At 41.1% G+C, this 19,236-nt stretch overlaps 1 protein-coding gene across 1 annotated transcript; it reads right to left on the bottom strand.

Annotated features, from left to right (window-relative positions):
• Positions 1 to 13,244: 13,244 nt before the first annotated feature.
• NEUROD6 (neuronal differentiation 6) lies at positions 13,245 to 14,258 on the bottom strand. The gene has a single exon (XM_077809244.1). The coding sequence runs from the start codon at positions 14,256 to 14,258 to the stop codon at positions 13,245 to 13,247; it is 1,014 nt and encodes a 337-aa protein (XP_077665370.1).
• Between the last annotated feature and the right edge of the window lie 4,978 nt (positions 14,259 to 19,236).

The following is a 19,236-nucleotide window of genomic DNA, read 5'->3' as shown; positions in this document are numbered from 1 at the left end:
TGTAAAAATCATCTGATATCATTATCTGTGTCTCTGGTAGATAACAATGTACAGCAGCAGAACAAGAGCCAAAGGCTTTAGTTTAAGTGTCTTGCCCCCCAAAATATAGGCAGTCTCTAGTTATTTATCAGATTAAAGATTTTCAACAGAGCAGAGCTACCCCCATCGGCTACTGCTGCTGGGCTGGCAGTAGCAGCTGTCTCTTACCATTATGCCCTCAGGAAGCAATGGCATTTGCCAGCAAACTCCCTCTGTGTCTAACTCATTTCCTACATTCTCTTCTTTCATTTGCATAGTCAACTGGTCCTTATGCCTCAAGAAAATCAGGAAAGCATCTGAGGAATAAGTTGTTAGAAATGAAGTTTTAAAACATCACACCAGGAGGTGTATGCACAAAGCCTCATTATATTCCCAACGGCCTGCCAACTCATGAGAACATAACAGAAAAGTGAGACTCTCTGTACCAACTGACAATGCTAGAACAGAAAGAGCAGCTTCCTCCCTCATATTTCAGGAACTTAGTGTATAAAACTCAGTGAAGTATTTCTGCAAGCCCACTTTCCCTTACAGCATGCTCACAGTTGGGCAGGAACTTACTCATACCACAAGTGCTAGAAGGAACAGGATTTTAAAAATAAGAGCTGCCTGCCTCTATTGTTTTCTTTCCTCCGTCTCCTTCTCATCTTCCCTACTAGAGTGTGCTGGGGAGCCTCAATTGGTCAAAATAACCAGATATCCTTAGGGCTGAGGACTTCCCTAGGGAGCCCTTTTTGGCAAAAAGGCTTTTGTATAAGTGTTGCATTTGATCACTTGTCCGTGCTCAGTTTGGCATCCCCAGATGGGAGAGCTGTGCAGCTCTCAAGGGCAGTGTTGTACTTCAGCCTTTGTTGCTCTGCAAAGATCTGACACAGCTTGTTTTCTTTAAAGGATTGGTTGACACTAGCCACCACAGAGTAGTAGCAGCCATTAGCTGCTGGAAGCCCTCAAATATGGCAGTGGGGTCAAGTGCCTGAATCTTTGCACAGGCTAGTTCAGTAAAAGGGTGGTTGTAGAGGTTGGTTGCTTTTGATTTTTGTGAGTCTTGGCCTCCTACTTACAGCTGATGGTGTGTTTGTGGGTCTGCTGGTACTGATGCTCTCCTTCACCTAAGGTTGTACTTACTTGCCTTGGCACATTGTGGTTTGGTGATGAGAAAGTCTCCCTTCCATCTGAGCCATGTTACTTCTTACCTTGGATTTTCTGAGTATATACAGCACTCGGATTGTGGTTGATGTAGTTTCCTAGCAATATGTGGAACCCATCCATCGATGAGCAGTTCTGCACTTGTCAGACAAGTAGCATAAGTTCAACTTCTGGTGTAAATGGAAAAAAATACTCTCACATCCATGATTTTGTCCTTATTTGTTGTTCCAGGTGTTGCACACTGTTCTACAGCTGAAGTTGGTTGCCTGGTTGCAACAATACAGAAAGCACTCTGGGAATCTCCTACAATCTCTCTAGTCCCCATAACCCTTCTTATCCCACTGATAGAACCAGCTTCTTTTTCCCCTCCCAGAAGGTATGTGAACTCTCACAAACTGGCCCAGTTGCCCCCTCTGGATTGGTACCAGCCTTTTGTGAGCAGCCCCAACTGCTGGATCCCATGTGCTCCTAAGCCAACGGGGTCTAGGCAGTGTTGGGGCATTGTTTCTCACTCTGATTCTCTCAGGGTATGTCTACACTGCAATCAGGAAATGTGATTGCAGCATGTGTAGGCTAACTAGATCAAAGCTAGCTCAAGTGACAACAGCAGTGAAGCCACTGTAGTGTGAGTGGGGGATGCTTAAGTATGTACTCAGGGTCCTGGCAGGGTTAGTCGCGATGCCTTGGTGTCGCTGCTGTTGTTATTTGAGTTACTTTAGGCTAGCTAGATCAAAGCTAGCTCGGGTATGTCTATAGGGGCTGCAGTCACTCCTCCCAATTGCAGTTTAAATATGCTGACAGGGTATGTCTAGAGTGAAGGTGTGATTGTAGCCCAGGTAGGCATAGTCATGCTAGCCTTAGTCCAGTTAGCACAGGTAACAATAGTAGTATAGATGTGGCAGCATGAGCTAGCAACCTGAATACATACCCAGGCTCCCCAACAGTCTTGTACTCGGGTTGTTAGCTCATGCCATCATGTCTACACTACTATTGTTACAAGAGTTAGCTAAATCAAAGATGGCATGGGTATGCCTACACATGCTACAATCACACCTGCACTTGCAGTGTAGACATACCCAGAGGCAAACTCTCAGATGCCGTCCATGTGTCTCTGCATCCCTTCCTTGGGATATTGGGCTCCAGAGCCCAGCCGCCTTTACCCCAGTTAGGCAAAGGAATTTCTTAACCACAGATACTTCAATCTTAAACTGCACCAAAGAGTTACAGATCTTTGGAAAATAACATACAGTCCTGAATACAATTTCATCCCTCCTGTGAGTCCATAGGCTAAGCAGCCATTTCAGCCTTCTCTCTCCTCCAGCCCTTTTCTTCTGGCATGTGGCAGTGGACTCTTTCTTGCTTAGAAAATCAGCCAGCTTTTGAAACAGTCTCTGTCCCTCCCGTTACCCATGTCCTTTCGCTGGGGAAATAGGCTTCTCCCATGAGTACGGAGTCATTCAAAATCAATGGTTCTACCAGTTGAACACCCATTGTTCCAGAAGGGAAATGTTTTCAATGTAGATGGCTTTCATTGGCCTGTGACAGCTTCTCAGACATAATCTGACTAGTAGATGTAAAGCCCCCATCACAAATTGGATGCTCAAATCCTCAATGCAAGTCACAATAACCATGAGTGTTACAATCTAAAAGGAAGCCCCTGGAACAAAATGGCATTCACAAAAAAAGGTGGAGTTCACAGTCTGCCACAGACATACCCCCAATCTGTCACATGTATCTTTTGGAACACTCTGAAAATAAGATGTGATGTCAGCAGCATATCCTCCTTGCCCTCTGGCTATGGAATTGCTCTGTCAGCATTTTCACACTACATAGTTACCTCAGGGATTGTCTCTTTCCCCATGCTATACTGCCACAGCAGAGGCACTTGAGCTGGCTCCCCCTCCTTATAAAAGGGAGGGGACGGCTGGAAGAATATAGACTCCGTGAGGGCTCTGGGACTTTGGAACTTTCTCCCCCCCCCACCACTCCCTCTGCCCACTCTGAAATAGCCTGAATCTGGTGACCTTTAGGTACACAGCAAAAGGGCTGAGGAAATGCATCCCACAACAAGGAAGGAACATAAAGGAGATTTTGTAGATGGCTGGCTGAGTTCTTGGTTGAAATGACTATTGTATTGCTGCTGGGATTTTGTATTATTAGTTACTTGTGAGGCCACCTAGAGCCTTGGATTGGCAGTTTTTTATTATTTCCGTCTAAATACATGCACTGCCAATCCCTACTATGGTATTTAGGTGTTCTACAAGGGTTCCAAAAGCTCAAGAGTCCTCCCTTCTCTTCTTGTACCATCTGCCACCCCACAGGAAATGTGCTGGCATTAATTTATTTACTCCGTCGTTATGGTCATCATTATCTTCACCTTCACTGTCTCTTCTCTCAGGAGAAGGAAAACTCTTCTGTGTGTCACCTGCAGGTAACCCTCCTCTCCAGATTCACTGACTCCTGCATCTCCCTGTGGTAGCACAAGACCACTGCCCACATCAGCTTTCACTTCTACCCTTTTTACACTGCCTTACATGCTGAGAGTGCTTTACATTAGCTAATGCAGTCGCCCAACTCCCCCGTAGTGCAACGTAATGCAGTGTGGGGCCAAGTACCTTCCTAGAATATATGTATATTAAAATTGTTGTTGTGAGGCAGTTAAGTTATTCAGTCCAATTCTCACAAGTGCTTTTTCAGCCTCAATTTGTATAAAGCATATTAGTTAGAACGTAGCCTTCTACAATGCTTTTAAAATAAAACCAAGAGAGACATGGTTTCGATCACATACTACCATCAATTAAAAAGTAACAAAGCCCTGCACTTTGCCAATTAAGAATTAATGGGTTATATAAGATGCCAAGAAAACGTTTTCCAAATTACGGCTGAATTTTCAAAGTGTGACGTGTGTGGATGTTTTCTGTAACATACGTACGTACATACAACAGCCATGATTTTTAAATGATTGCCTAAATTTAGGATCCGAAGTCCACATTTAGGCACCTAAATAAATGGCCTGATTTTCAGAGGTGCTGAAGAAAGGTCACCAGATTCAGGCTATTTCAGACTGGGCAGAGGTAGTCGGTGGGAGGGAGGAAGTTCCAAAGTCCTAGAGCCCTCACAGAGTATATCTTTCCAGCTGCCCCCTTCTCTTTTATAAGGAGGGGGATCCAGCCCAAGTGCCTCTGCTGTGGCAGTATAGCATGGGGAAAGAGACAATCCCTCAGGTAACTATGTAGTGTGGAAATGCTGACAGGTAGAGCAATTCCATAGCCAGAGGGCAAGGAGGATTTGCTGCAGTAGCTCTCACCGAGTTCCAAAGGAGGTATGGGGTGCCCAGCAGTCTTGAATATCTGCCTCCTTATTTAGGTGGCTCAATGTGGATTTAGGAACTTAACATTAGGCGCTTACTTTTGAAAATATCGGCTAGCTATATGTGTGGCATTAGCTATACCTACACACCACACAATAGCTGAAGGATATTTTTATTTTACATTTTTATGTTGTGGTGCATATACAGACATCTCTTTATTTTTATTCTTTGTAATTGGCTATGCAGTCCAACAGTTCATTCCAGATTTGGCACCAAGTCATCTGTAGTGGCAAAAACATTTTGTGAACTTTAAACAGGTGGAGCCTAATCCAAACGCCACTGAAGTCAATGAAAGACAACCATTGACTTCAGTGGGCTTTGGATCAGGCCTGCGGTGCTTACAATTCTGGAAGAAAAAAATAAACGGAGTCTTTCTTTTTATGGTTTTTAAACATTTATTTTCGACCTTCATTTCAATAAGCACTAGCTGACTTCACATGCCTACAGAGCATTCTGCAAGTGATTCTGCGGATTGACCGGGATCCTAAAATTGAAGCCATATGGAAACTTACTGTGCATATTAAATGGCATGCAGCCGTGTTAACAGCATTTTGATTTGTGGCTGCAAGTAATAAATGAATTATATTAATTTTGTAGCTGCAAGCTAATTTCTTCAGAATTACTTTTTAATAACCAGCACTATGTTCACTGGTAAGATTTAAATACATTTAGGAACAAATCCGAGGATTTTTTGCAAAAACAAGTAATGCTAGATTATCATTTTGAGACTCTGAGTTTGTTTAATAATTCCCTCTTCACCAAAACAGTTTTAGAGAAACTGCTGCACATCAACGGAGTGACTTAGGGCCAAATTACCTACATGTGTTGCAGGAATAGAAGTAACCCATGTGTGCAGTGGGAAAACGAAGCAAAGAAGGTAAATTTAGATATACTCCACATTCTGTACCACTGCAGCTACACGTTTCAGTTTTAGTGAAGCTATGGAGCTGGCTGAGGGGGCATGTGGGTTTATCCCCCACATGGATGGTACTCTTTGAACCAATGACCCATCCTTCGTAGTATATTGGCAGCTTACCAGGCACATAAACCTTGGCTACAAAAGAGGGCATTTAGCAATGCGCTTGCAGTTTGGAATTGCTACTGCCTGAAATATAGGCTCAAGTATCTTATCTTGCATGCCTTAGTCATGCGGGAACAGGATTAATGTGTTATCAGTGACTCTACGGATCTTATAACTTGCATAGAACTAGGTTGAATGTGAGGGAGAACTTATGTTCTGCTAGTCCGGCACAAGAAGAAAATGCAGCGCATGACCCCTGTATAAGGAAGATACTGCATTTGGACAGATCTCATTGTCAGGCACTAGGCAGTTAAACTGAACTACTGACGAGCTTTTGCATAAGGCTATGCCTGTTGTAGAGGCCATTACTCATGGAGGATCCACCATCTTATAGAACACGCTGACATCTGTGTGAGTACCTGAGGGTACAGGAACTCCATGATTGAGAAGGATGCAGATGTATTGTACAGCTACATGTCTCCTCTAGGGCATCTTTTGCAGGCTCAGCTGTGGTGAAATGCTGGCTACTCCAGCATGAAGGCTGAAGTAACTGTTACAGGCTGGATGACCTGTTGTGCAAAACAAGTGTTTGGTAGTATGACAGACTGCTGTTAACAGCTTCAAATTGGAGTCTGTGGAAGCCAGCACCATGGTCATTTAGAACATGTAGGGAACTGGGTGTGGTTAAGGTAGAAGGGAGTACTTACACATGCTGGTAGCCTGCTGAGTTAATAAGGTAATTAGTTCACCAGCTGGAGAATCCAGGAAGGAAAAGGGGCTGTATAAAAGGCTAACCAGGGAGCAGGAAGGGGCTCCTCATAAATGCTGCTAATGTGGTTGTATTGTACCTGGGGTGTAAGAAGGAGACAAACAATAAACTCGTGTGGTGAAGGTACGCTGGTGGTCCTGTGCACTGCATAATTCCCCAGGAGGGTTTACCAGCCAGGGGTTTTCTGGAGAGGAAGGGGGAGCCTGTATTCACATACATAATAAGGAATGGGGGGAGGGATGTCCAGGACATGCCTGCTGTCCACGCAGGACCCACCAAATATTCAGCCTGTGTACCTTGCAGCATTTGCTTCTGTGAATGCTGCAGAGATGGATTTGTGTGCCCATGAAGCAGCTCTGACCACACACACCCAAATTGCTTTGTTATTGGAAGTGATGAGCAGTGATTCTGCCCGGAGCTGTCACGGGGGCACTGGGTACATTCCAGCACTGAACTGTACTGGCATCTAGTCACCTCCCAGTTAGAGTGTCATTTTTTGGATGGGACCATAGTGACAGTTGCAACCCTTTCCATCTCAATCCCTGTTTTTAATCATTCTGAACAACCGCCAGAAATTGGCCTGAATTTATTTTCTGCCTCTTCATAGGGCAGACATGATACTATATTCTTACAGTTCTGTTCTATTTCTAAAAATAAATGTTAGGAACAGGAGCAGGCCTGAGAGGCTGCTGTGACCATGATGACTGTGGTTGGTTATAATTCTCTGAACTCTGGGTGGCTGGTGGCTAGGCATGCTCAAGGGAGAGATTCTGCTTTATTAAAACGCTCTAACTCCCCTTCCATCAGGCTCTCAGATTAGTGCCCTTCAGGCACTAAAATTGGTGTAAGTGCATTTACTCAGTCAAACATTTTCCTGACTTTTGGATGGGCTTTCCTGCCTGTGTGGGATCTGCTTACTGGTGTTGGTAAGGTGGAAGCGGCCTAGCTGATGTGATTTGTTTATCTGTTGTGGGAAGCATTTCTCTCTGTGTGTGAATTTTTCTAAAATTGTGCCCAGATGCCAAGGCAAAGGGCATCTAATACATTTTAATTAAGGGTGAAAATTGAGTTCCCTTTGCAAAAACAGAGAGAGGGCTTTGCATGGGTGATCGACAAAGCATCCTCCCTCAAAATCTAGAGACAGAATGTGGATCCCCTATAGTACTTAGACAAGCTGTACCACCATTATATCAGTCTATGGGCAGAAGTAGCTTCTCTGTGTGCTGTATCTCCCTTTGCATGGGGTTGTAGTCCAATGTCTCCTGCCGTTCCCTGGCCCACTCACAAACACACTCCTCTTCTGGTCTCTGAGGGAGACCCCAGAGTAGGCTCTCTGTTTTTCAGCCCTCTGCCCAGCACAAATGTCATTTGAGCTGCAATTTGAACATTGTGTAGCTGCTCATGGGTCTGTGAATAATTGACATCAAAGGTAAGGGAAAGTTTACCTTCCTGCCTGCTTTAGGACCCGTCTGAAATCACTGTCAAAATGCCCATTGTCTTCAGCAGGACTGGGCACTTAGTTTCCTCATCTTGTATGTCACAATTTACATTATAAACCCTGGTTTTCAGGGGCTAATAAATCAGTATTTTGGGCTTAGATTCCATTGGTTATTGCGCTTTTGTTTTTCAAAAATACAATTTTGATCTAATAAAGCACTCAAAAACTTAATATTTCAGGCTCTACATTTAGACTCATGTGAAAAATACAATTTGGTAAGTTAATAAGCTCCAATTCAGGAAAAATATCTGTTTGGCACCTACTCTGCAAACAGATGATTTTTCAAGGCTTCTGCGTGTTTGGTGCCGGTGGTGGGGCTTTCATGTTCCCGAGAAAAAGATGGATTTTAAAATCGGTCTGTTATTCCCAATATCAGATGCTTTTAAAATGTCCCCAAATACCGCCAAGTCTCAATGGACACCAAAACCAGAATATGATAGAGGTGACAATCCAGCTTGGTTTTGTCTGGTGTCTTCAATACTAATGGCATCCTAGAATTAAGTAGTAGGCATGTAGTGCAGTCACAAAGATAAATACAAATATAATCTTATAGGGGAAGTTTAACTAAGAGGAACAGCTCTGGAGAAAAGCCTTCTTGGAGAAGCTCTATGCACTACTGTGTAACAACTTCTGTGGATGAGGCTGAGACAATAGCCCATTTTAGGGCATAGATCATATGGTCACTGTTTGCTTGCATGGGGTGTCCCCCTCATTCCTCATTCTTGGCATAAATAAATAATTAATTATTCACGGGCTATGTTGCTAACAAACTTGGCTTCCCTACTCCCTCCAGGTTATTCTTGCATATCCTTGGAAAAGGCTCTAGCCGAAGGGGCCAGCCTTTTACTGTCATAATGTGACAGAATTTTGAGAGCAGACCTGGCCATGTCTGTATTGGAACACAGAGCGTCAGGAACTGGGAACCTTGACTCCTAACCCCTTATAATTTAGTTCAGCTTTGATTAAGTAAGATGCAGCAGGGCTGTCCTTGAGATTCAGTGGTATTGTACCAACTGTCCTCTGGGCTGGCCTGTTTCCCTCCTGGATAAAACTGAACCTGCCTCTATTGTTTAGTTCTGGGTCAGATCCAAATTCATGTTTTTTGACTCTGATGACATTTCATACAGAGTGATGGCCTCACAAATTTCAGGCCAAGATTTTTGTTGTGTTGTCCTGACATTTTGTGAGGCCATCTTGTGAGCTTTTGATACTGTCAAATCAAAACTGATTTGACCTTGACCATGGACGATAAAACAAAACCATAGGCTAAATGTAATCCAGATCATAATCTGGAACATAAACCCACACAGCTAGCCTCTAATTTAGGGAGAGATTGGGTATTTGCTTCTGTGTTGAAGGATTTTGCCATATGTTTCAGTGGGTAAAGGGGATAAGAGGCGAGTAAACCAAGTACAGGTGAGAAAGGGAATCACTGGTATGAAAAAAACTTTGCCTTTATATGTGTATATATATATATGTGTGTGTGTGTTCATTTTCTCTATACCTTTTAAAGACCTCCTTGCATATATCTATGAAGAGAAAGAGCACAGACAAGTCCAAAGAGAGTAAAGCCAGGAGGTTTCCCAAAATGGGTGCATGAACATGGGAGGGTGACGTGGGTCTAGACTCCATTCAGAGCTTGGCAAGGGAGGGATTAACCCTCTTTCTCTGACTAGAAGAGTGCAGGGAAGGCCAGCTGTGGGGCACTAATTAAATCTCACCCCAGCACACTGAGGGCTTGTCAACACGGTGGGGTAATGGGCCCTTGGAGGGTCTGAGATCTAAAGTGACTAATGTGTTGTGCGTTAATCATCCCACGTACCCTGCTGGTGCACATTAAAAGTTCCCTGGTGTGCTTTCAAGAAGTGATGTTTAAAACAGTGCCATGTTAAAGTGCACTAGGGAACCTTTAGTGCACACCAGCAAGGTCTACACAGACCAATCAAAGTGCAACACATTAGTGTGCTTTAGAAATCAGATCCCCATAGTGTGCATAACCCCACCATATAGACATGCCCTATAAGAAGGATGTTAGAGGTGAAGGATTTGAGGAACACGGAAATTGCCATACAGAAACAGATCTGTGGTCCATCTAAGCCAGCATCCCACCACTGACAGTAGCCCGTACCAAGTGCTTCAGAGCATGGTGTCAGAAGAACCTTGAAGTAGGCAGATGTGCGGATAATCGGTCCCCTATATTAATGTGTATATGTGTAGGAGAGAGTGTCAAATCAAGGGAATTCCTTCCTCCAATATTTCTAGTCATTCAATAACTTACCAGCCAGGGGAAGTATTTTTCCACTCTGTTTAGGATTTTTCTGTGACTTGCTTTATCATTTATTGAGCATTGGTTGTACAATTTGCAGTGCCTTGAGGAAGAATGGTGCCCTCAAAATGGTGCCCTCACAGAGCTACCAGAATGAGTAATCTGGCTGTGAGTTGCCTCTCCTCTGGTCCTGTCATGGAGTTTAGTGAGAAGAACGGGACTGGCATTGATTTTCCTCCTTCCTGGTTCTGTGGCCAGAAGGAAAGCTGAACCGTCCCCTGAGTTACTGAGTTACCATAGGGCCACAGAGCTGGAGGCCCCCGAATTGCAAAGCCTGAAGTGTTCCCTTTTGCTTAGCACTGGCCCTGCATTTGCTAAGTATATTGTGGCAGGCATTTATTTCCCTCTGTACATAGCTTTGGGGTCTTTTTGTAACTTTCCCCACAACTTACACACATTCACACACAAACACACACACATTTTCACAAATATACCATTGTGGAAAGCGCACTTTGTAGTGCTCCTCTCTGTCTCTTTGCTGTTGAAGACAAACACTTGACAATCTAAATGCATAAGGCTTCTGTTTCCACCCAGCTGGGGAACACTCCAGAAAGGTTGGGTGTTTCTGAGTTCTTCTGCCACTGGCACAGTGTGAATTGTGGGTGCCTTTTCCTAGCTCCTGTCTTGCAATGCAGTGGCAGGATGATATCTAGACATTGTGCCAGTAACTGCCTGTTTCTCCTCCTTGCATTCAGCTCGTTCTTCCTCAAATGTCCTTCTGTCACCTGCTTCCCTTTTGTTGGTAAATATTATTTGGTGTTCTGCATATATACAGAAACAACTACTAGACAAAGGGTAGCTTCTCCCTCCCCTATTTCCCAAACCTCCAGTATATTCAGTGCAAATGACCTTGATGTGATTTTTGAGGTGGTCAAAAACCAAAATCTTTTTCGGCACTTGGTCCAATATAAAAAGCTGCTCTCTGCCATTTTCCCTGTTTCCTGTCACTGATAAAAGATTGAAATAGGCCCTAGCCAAAACTGTGGAACCAACAACCCTGAGGTTTGGACTGAGATCTCTACATCTGTAGTGATAGGACACCTATCTTTATTATGGATTCTGACAAAGCAGGCCCTGGACCCAAACCAGGCTCCAACTTCAGATTTTAGGGCATTTGGATCCAGATCCAAATTTTGTGGTTTGGGCCCCTTTCTAATTAAAGAGAAGCATTTATCAGAGATCGGTCTAGACCAGGAATTGAGCATGTTAACAGCTAGAGCTAGTTGTGAAATTAGGAATGAGGCAAACGGTGCAGTTAGCAGGAGAAATCAGCCTGCTCCCTCCATAATAAAGTGAGGGTCCAAAGTTCATCAGCCATTACCAAACCATTATCTAGGGCTGTGGTTCAGTCTGTGGTTGTTCCAAGTAATTTGCTTATGCTGTTTGTATCATATATGTATAGAATTTTTTATTTTCAATAACGATTCCTCACAACTCGTCATATACGCTGTACCAAGCAAAGTCATTCTGGTCCCTTAGAAGTGAATGCTTGTCAGTAGAGTTTGTGTTTACACCTCTAAAATCAGAGGCCTTGTCTACAGGCAGAAACTGCACTGGTTTAATTTCAATCAGTTTTTAAACCCGGTTAGCTAATCCAGTGCAAACTGCTGTGCGAACACTTAGGTCAGTTTAAAAAGGTCTTGTTTCAAGTCATCGGAAACCTGTTCTTAATTGACTTAGCTAAAGTGAAATAAACCTGGTTTAAACAGAGCTAAGAGTATCTACACTGCCTTTTGCACCAGTTTAACGAAATCAATGTCAAATTGCACTTTTAGTTAAACCGATGCAACTTTCTCATTAAACAAACCCTAAATTGAACAGCAAGCAGTGGTCAGGGAATCTGTCAATCTATAGACCCTTCCCCAACCCCTATTCCCAACATCAATTCCAGATGCCAGAATTGCTTAAAGACAACTCAGTGCTATTTGTTCACTCATCTGTCCCTGCATTGTACTAGGCTAGAAAATTGTCTGGAAATACTACACTTTACTATCTTTAATGAACATATAGCTGCTTCTGTTTAAGGATATCTAAGGTGTGCCTATATGCTGGTAAGGTACGTTTTTGAATGTGGTATGTAGTAAACCCTGATAATTGTCCATGGTTTCAAAACCCCAATGTAATCAGTAAGGCTGTCCAGAAAATAATGCTGTGCAAGAAAAAACAAAAGGCACCTGTGTACTGTGCAATAATAAGTATCAGGCAAAATACAGTATCACAGCTAATAGATGTACTTTATGACTGGAAACATCTATGTTTAATCGCATTTAAAATATGTAGTGAAAAAACCACAGTAATACATTTTTATAACAAACCCTTACATCTGAAGTCAGTATAATACAAAAAAGTGCTGATACCATTGTATTATTATGTTAAAGTAACTGATGCAAAATTTTGACAACATCTTCGAAAACGTTATGTAGCCCCTATCAGCAAACACTCCAAATTTTATGCGGAATAATTCTCAGAGGTGATCACCTATATTTTTCTTACCCAAGAACAAAACAACCCCCCCCCATCAAAGAAAATAATTTTTTTGCATAGCTTTAAATATTGCTGCACTAACTCCCCTGCATCTTGCAAGACCATCTCAATTTAGGGACAGTTCTTTTAAAATTCGGAATAATTTTTTAAAATCCAGTTCTTCTCAAATACATAATATATAATTTCTAATAATTATAAATACATCATTTTACTCATCTGATTTTAATAACATGCATTTGTATAGTTACTGTACAATTGAAACAGACATTGACTTTAGACAGTGTGTATGCGTTTATGTCAATTATATTGTTTAGACACACTGTTCAATGAATCAAGCGAATAGGGTGGAAAAAAAGAATAAGTCTCTGGTTAGAAACAATTTCACAGTGTTTACAGACAAAAAAACAAAAGGAAAAATATGTATAAGAAAAAGGATTTATTAGTACATAGAAAATTCCCACAATAGTTGAAACACACTTTAGAAACTAGTAAACACGTTAAATAGAGTTGTGCCCATTATGCAGTGCACAAGCATCTGCTTTGTCTTAATTAGACGGGGAGGTGAATGACCACTGTTTATTTTCATTTTCCTCATTAATTATGAAAAACTGCATTTAATTCATCTTGCATGGTGAGAGACTGGCTGCGCAGATGTAAGTCATAAGGGAAGTGGCTCTCGGTAGGCAACCTGAACATGGAGCTCTGCCCAAGGGGACCCCTGGGTGGCACTGCACAGTAATGCATGCCATAATTGTAATTTTTGCCATAGTCCAAGGCATCTTCTTGCTTCAGGGAAAATATCCCATTATAGTTAATTGGGGGAGGACTTAAGGGACCTTCAAACTGTGGGCTGGCACACTCAGGGGAAGTGCTTTCATAGAAAGATTCGTAAGCACTGCAGTAATTGTAGGGTTTCATAGACTTGGAATTGTCAAGAGTTCCGTGCCCTGGGGGAGTGCTGAGCTCAGGACTGTGATAGGGAGGATAGAAGCTGGAATATGGTGACCTTGTGTGATGGGCACTTTCCCCCGTCTGACCCATCAAGAAACTTCTGGCATTCAGCTGCAGGCATCCTGCCACCAAGTTTGTAGTTGGCTGGGATAGACCCTTGCACAAGTTTTGGACGAACGTGAGCAGGTCAGGTCTCTTGCCAATACGCAGGATTTCAGAAAGAGCCCAAATATAGTTTTTGGCTAGTCTTAAAGTTTCTATTTTAGACAGTTTTTGTGTTTTTGAATAACAAGGGACCACTTTTCTTAAATTGTCCAGAGCATCATTAAGGCCATGCATCCTGTTCCTTTCTCTAGCATTGGCTTCTTGCCGCCTGAATTTGACCCTTTCCACTCTTATCTTGGTTGTCTTTTTTTTTCTAAGGCCCCTCCTTCTAGGCAAACCATTCTCATCCTCCTCCTCTCTGTCTTCTTCCTCCTCTTCTTTTTCTGTGTCTTCTCCAGTGGCCCTTTTGATATTCTTTCCTCGGAGTACAATCTGCTTTGAAAAGCTTTCTGGCTTCTTAATTTGCTTTTGGTCCTCACTTTCTCTGGAAAACTTTCTGCACATCTGGGATTCTGGCATTACAACAGACTCATCAAATGGTAGTGTTAACATGGTTCTATAATCTTAAGTTACCTGAAAGAATGCCAGCACAATGTTTAAATGTTTCCATTTGTAAAGCTTGTATACTTACACAAACAGCGTCACATACCTTTCACTTGTGTATATACACACGTACATGTATAAAATACACAACACAATTTTCTAACAAAATATGTTTATAACTTGCAAACGTTTTTTCTATTTAGTATTTTTAAAAAACGAGCTGCCAAAATTATAAAAACATCAAAACATGCATTATATCATCACTAAACTAAGCAAATTTAGTACGAGTAAATAAAGAGTAAAACTATGTTTAATCGTCATAATCAACTCCCTGCACATTTGTATTTTTTTAAACAAGCTTTTAGAATCCCCAACACTGTGGAATTTAAGCAAATGCAAAACATGATAAAGCAATGCGGAAATTTCATTAATCCAAATTCCCCTGGGTAAAAAATGAGAAGGGAGAGACCAGTCTTAAAAATGAAAAGTGCTATATCTCTATTAACTGACAGACAAATATTTTTTTAAATCACCTATTAACTTTCATTTTGAAGTTTGTTCACATGCATTCTTTCATGGATCAATATATTTAAGTCCAGTAAATTGGAATGGGTTAGAAAGGATTTAAATGGAAAAAAAACCTAAGACAAATGAATCATTCAGTGACTTAATTAAAATGAAGTGAGGTTTTCTAATGATCAAAATGAAAAATATATGAAACCGAGTATTTATTTCCTATTAGAAAAAGAACAGGAATGATCTAATCCTAAACGTATTCATATAAAAAAGAGTTAGAAAATAAATTTTTTCTCTCTCATTTTTTAAAGGAAAGATTCTAAATTAATAGTACAGTTTTGTTGTTGGAATTAACTTGTTTTCTTTTTTTTTCTTTTTCAATCAATCAGGGTTAAAAAACCCAACCACCAAAAACAAAAACAAAAAACCCCTCCACGCGTTAGCAGTGTTTATGTTCTGCAAGAATCAGACATCTCCCTCTAGCTAATATCTGACAGGAATGGGCTGTGGATTCTGATTGCAATTGTGCACGTGTGTTCAGAATCCAGAATGAAATGAAGAAATAATTTTCTTTTTGAATTGTTGTTTTTGTTTTCAGTCTTGAAGCAGCAAATACTTGGATCCACTGTCCTCAGAGACAAGCACAAATGAATGCAGAGACTTTTTAATAGAATAAAACTAAACAAACCCCCCTAATAAAAGACTAACTGTCTTAGTATTGCCTATACACTTGCAGTATTGCATAATCCCAGTGAAAGTATGCAGTTACATCATAAGAATGGAATGCTAGGAGAAGTTATAGGTAGTAAATAGCATACATAAAATACAAGACAATTATACTGTATCTTTAAACACTTGCATGCACACATAGCCCCAACTGAAATATATCTTTATTTATATTACCTTAGCTTTTTATTTCATTCAATACTCAGTTTTCATTTTTTGCCTTCCAAATCTTTTCAGTCTGAATGTCGCATCGTCTCCTGGAGTCTAGATCTGTGTATCTCTGCACTATCTCATTGATCTCTAAAAAGTGACATTGATGCCAACTGCCAGAGCTGGTACCCATGCCATCTGCTAGTGACGTCACAGGGCAGAGAAAACCATGTGATCCTTTCTCCTGGGACCTTCATTCTGCACTGATCATCTGGCATCCCTGTAAGTGGGTACCAGCATTCATGTATCAACACAGAAGGTTAGACTGATAGGGGGAAAAAATCTGTACCAGCATTTTACATACAGTAGGTGCATTTCTACTGGATCTGCCTCTGTTTAACAGGCAATCTATATAGATAGCCATGTCAACATTCAGTTTTATCTGTACCTACAGGTACAGCTACTCCATAGTTGTTAATATTGTATTACTTATTTAAAAAAGGGTTGTGTCATATTGATCAGAATCCCCTTTGTGCCCCATGGTACCTATAAAAAAGCAATTAAGGGACAGCTGAAATCAGAAAGAAATGTATGTACTATGACACACCTAAGCAGGTTTAGCTCAAGTGTAAGAAGTCACAAAAGTAGTTCTTGCTAATATTATTGTGAGAAATCTATGTGTGTGGTGCAAATTGCTGTGTGCTGCTCGAGAACACAAAATAACGGAAGAGTGTGTCCTTCTGGGGTCTGTGTGAGAAATCTTCTGGGTTTTTTTCTTCAGGGACTTTTTGCAATAATCCTGAAAAAAATTTGAAATCAGAAATATATTCTGAATGTTTCAAAAATATAATATTCCAATGCAATGCATGCCCCCTGCAACATCAGAAATTAGTGCGTTGCCAAAAACACATACACACTCACTTTTCCCACCTCTGATAAAATGCACTAGCTGCTTTCATTGTGATCCTTTTGTAGTCTTTCCCCTTTGCTTACTTTCTGTGTGTCTTGCCTTCTACTAAATATTTCCTTTGAAAATTAAGAAGTCTTTTCTGTCTTAAAATTTTAATTACAATTTTGTTCTTCCTTCCTGATTCTCTTACCTGTTTTTCCAACTGGCTCTTTTCCTACTTTTATACATTCTCTTTTCCTATTCTCATGTTCTCTCTCTCTCTGTCTCTTTCTCTCCTCCTGTCAGCTCTCTCTCCTGCTATCTGCTCTTTCTCCCTTAACCCTTTTGTCTCTCTCATCAACAACAGACAAGAAACTATTAAATAAAGCTGACAAAGCCTCTCAGCTAAGCCTTGCTATAGCACTTGTGACAAACTCTACCTTGTTTTTAGGAGAGAAACGTCACACACAAGCAAAATGTTATCAAGACTTAAAATAAGAACGGACTATCTTATGTAGAAAAATATTTCGTCTTTAATATTATCACATTTTGTTGCTTTTTAGTGACTAAGTAAGCTAAAAAGTGAGAGACTGAGTAAGCTTTTAGTATTAAAGTAATCTCTGGCAGGGCTGCTATTGTTATGGGTCTGTGTCAGCATTTCCATTATAAATCCTGTATTTGAAGGGTTTATAACTCATCTGCTTTAATTCACATTGGGCCCAAGCTTGCCATTAATGTTCTCAGCCCTGATCCAATTATTTTTGTTTTCACAAAGTTTCATTTAAATGTGTTTTGGACTTTTTTTTAAAGAAGAAGGCAGAAAAATTGTGTGTGTGTGTCAAAGTCAATTTCAGGAACCCTTTTATTTTCCCTTCAATTACAAAAAAACAAAACAAGACCAAACAAAAAAAAAACCCACAAGCAAACTTTTCTTTTTTATTGCAGTGAGAAATCGCAGGCCATTAGTTCTTAATCTTGAGTGGGCCTATTTTTAAAAATAAATATATTTGAAGTGGCAAAGGTCTTAAAACGTAAGTAGCTATTGCAGAAGCACAGCAAGTAAGGTACTACTCGCACACTCATTTCATTCTATATTGACTATTACAATCTGTATAATAGAGCAGAGTGTAGCATCCCTTTATTCTCAACTGGAATTTATGTATTAAGATTTATATTGTGAAAGGTCCTAGGTATTGTTAACCTTTTCACAAATTTTGCATACTGAGAATATTACAAAATGCACAATATTCTAAATATGCAAAGTCCTGAAGCACTGTTTCAATGCATACTAAAAATACTATATAAAATCTAAGAAAAGGTTGACATTGTAACAGCTGTGTGTTAGTGGAAGAACTGTAAAATTTCCGGTCACAACATCTACTCTCCAAAAAACACATTGTCTAAGATATTTTGCACCCCTTCTCTCTGTTAGACTATTTAATAACAAAAAAAAAACCCTGTAAAATCTATTTTTGCAAGTATTTTATGCTACCACTAAAATTAAAATAAATGAATTAGGATGTGGGGAAGGATTCAGTTTTGCAGACGCTTTATCCATCATTTGGCCGCTTTCATATTTTCAAATAAATTGTTAAGAAACAAAATAGCTGTGATATCAAGGTTTAAAAAGCATCCACTGTGTGTGCATAATAACTTTTCCTAAGGATTTTTACTGTGCATTTTGTATAATGGTTATATGAGATGCAAATGTGTACTGGTGTTAATATGCATTCACAGCATACACCATAACTGCTGCGTTGCTGTCTACTGTGAATGCCTGTTAAGAATAATAGGCTGGTACGTGGTGCTAAGGCTATCATATGTACTCCTGAGCAATATATACTTTTTTGTCATTTTGCTGGTTTAAGCTATCCCTTTTCCTCTGGAATTACAAAGAACCAAGCAGCGTTTCTGTAAGAAACAGTCATGTGGTTATGCCATTTTTAGAAACTGTAGTGGTGTGATGGGGATGTACAAACCCTACACTGGGCCCAGAAGGGTTAAAGGGCACTACTGCCCCTTCAGGCCTGCAGAGCATGCTCCAACTGGAGAGGAAGCTTAAAAGGGAACCACTTATCTCACAAGGGTGAAGGCTGGAAAGAATGACAGGCCTATCCTGAGGGCTCCTGGATGGCTACCTGCTCAGCCCGGTTGGGGCTGACGGTTTAGTTGTCTTTTCTTTACTTTTGCTTTCTGACATTGGACTTGGAGACGTTGCCGGAGAAGGATGGTAGGAAGTGACCCAGGGAGGCAGCTCCTCAGGGTGCTCCAGAGTGTCCAATGTTGCTGTCTGTCATCGGGACCTGGGTGGGAGCCCCATGGAGTGGGAGGGCCTGGGCTTTCCTACAAACTGTCCTTGTTGCAGAGCCATTTCCACCAATCGCCCCCCCCCCCAGCAGGGAGAGGGTAAGGATGTTGAAAACCCTCAGATGAGTCACATACAAAAGTTAGGAACTGAACCAAAGGCCCTCCTGCTGAAAGGCGAGAGACTGGAAACCAGGTGTGCTCACCACTAGGCGACCTGGCTCTCTGGGACTCTACTGCGAGGGGATTAATATCATTACTCATAGTTTGTCATGGTACATTTGGAATTTATTTTTTTCTTTCATACGCACCAACTGGGGTTGTCATATTTTTGTTACTGTAACTTATTGATACATTTAGAGCAGCGGGTCCCCATAAAAAGTAAGCAGTTTTCAGAGGTAT

Source organism: Eretmochelys imbricata, chromosome 2 (genome assembly GCF_965152235.1).
Source record: "Eretmochelys imbricata isolate rEreImb1 chromosome 2, rEreImb1.hap1, whole genome shotgun sequence".
NCBI lineage: Eukaryota > Metazoa > Chordata > Testudines > Cheloniidae > Eretmochelys > Eretmochelys imbricata.
Note: the sequence above shows the minus strand (reverse complement) of the source record. Positions and strands in the feature narration are given on the sequence as shown.

What these genes read in the sequence shown, in the direction of transcription:
- NEUROD6 (XM_077809244.1), bottom strand. Translation starts at nt 14,258, where the DNA reads ATGTTAACACTACCATTTGATGAGTCTGTTGTAATGCCAGAATCCCAG.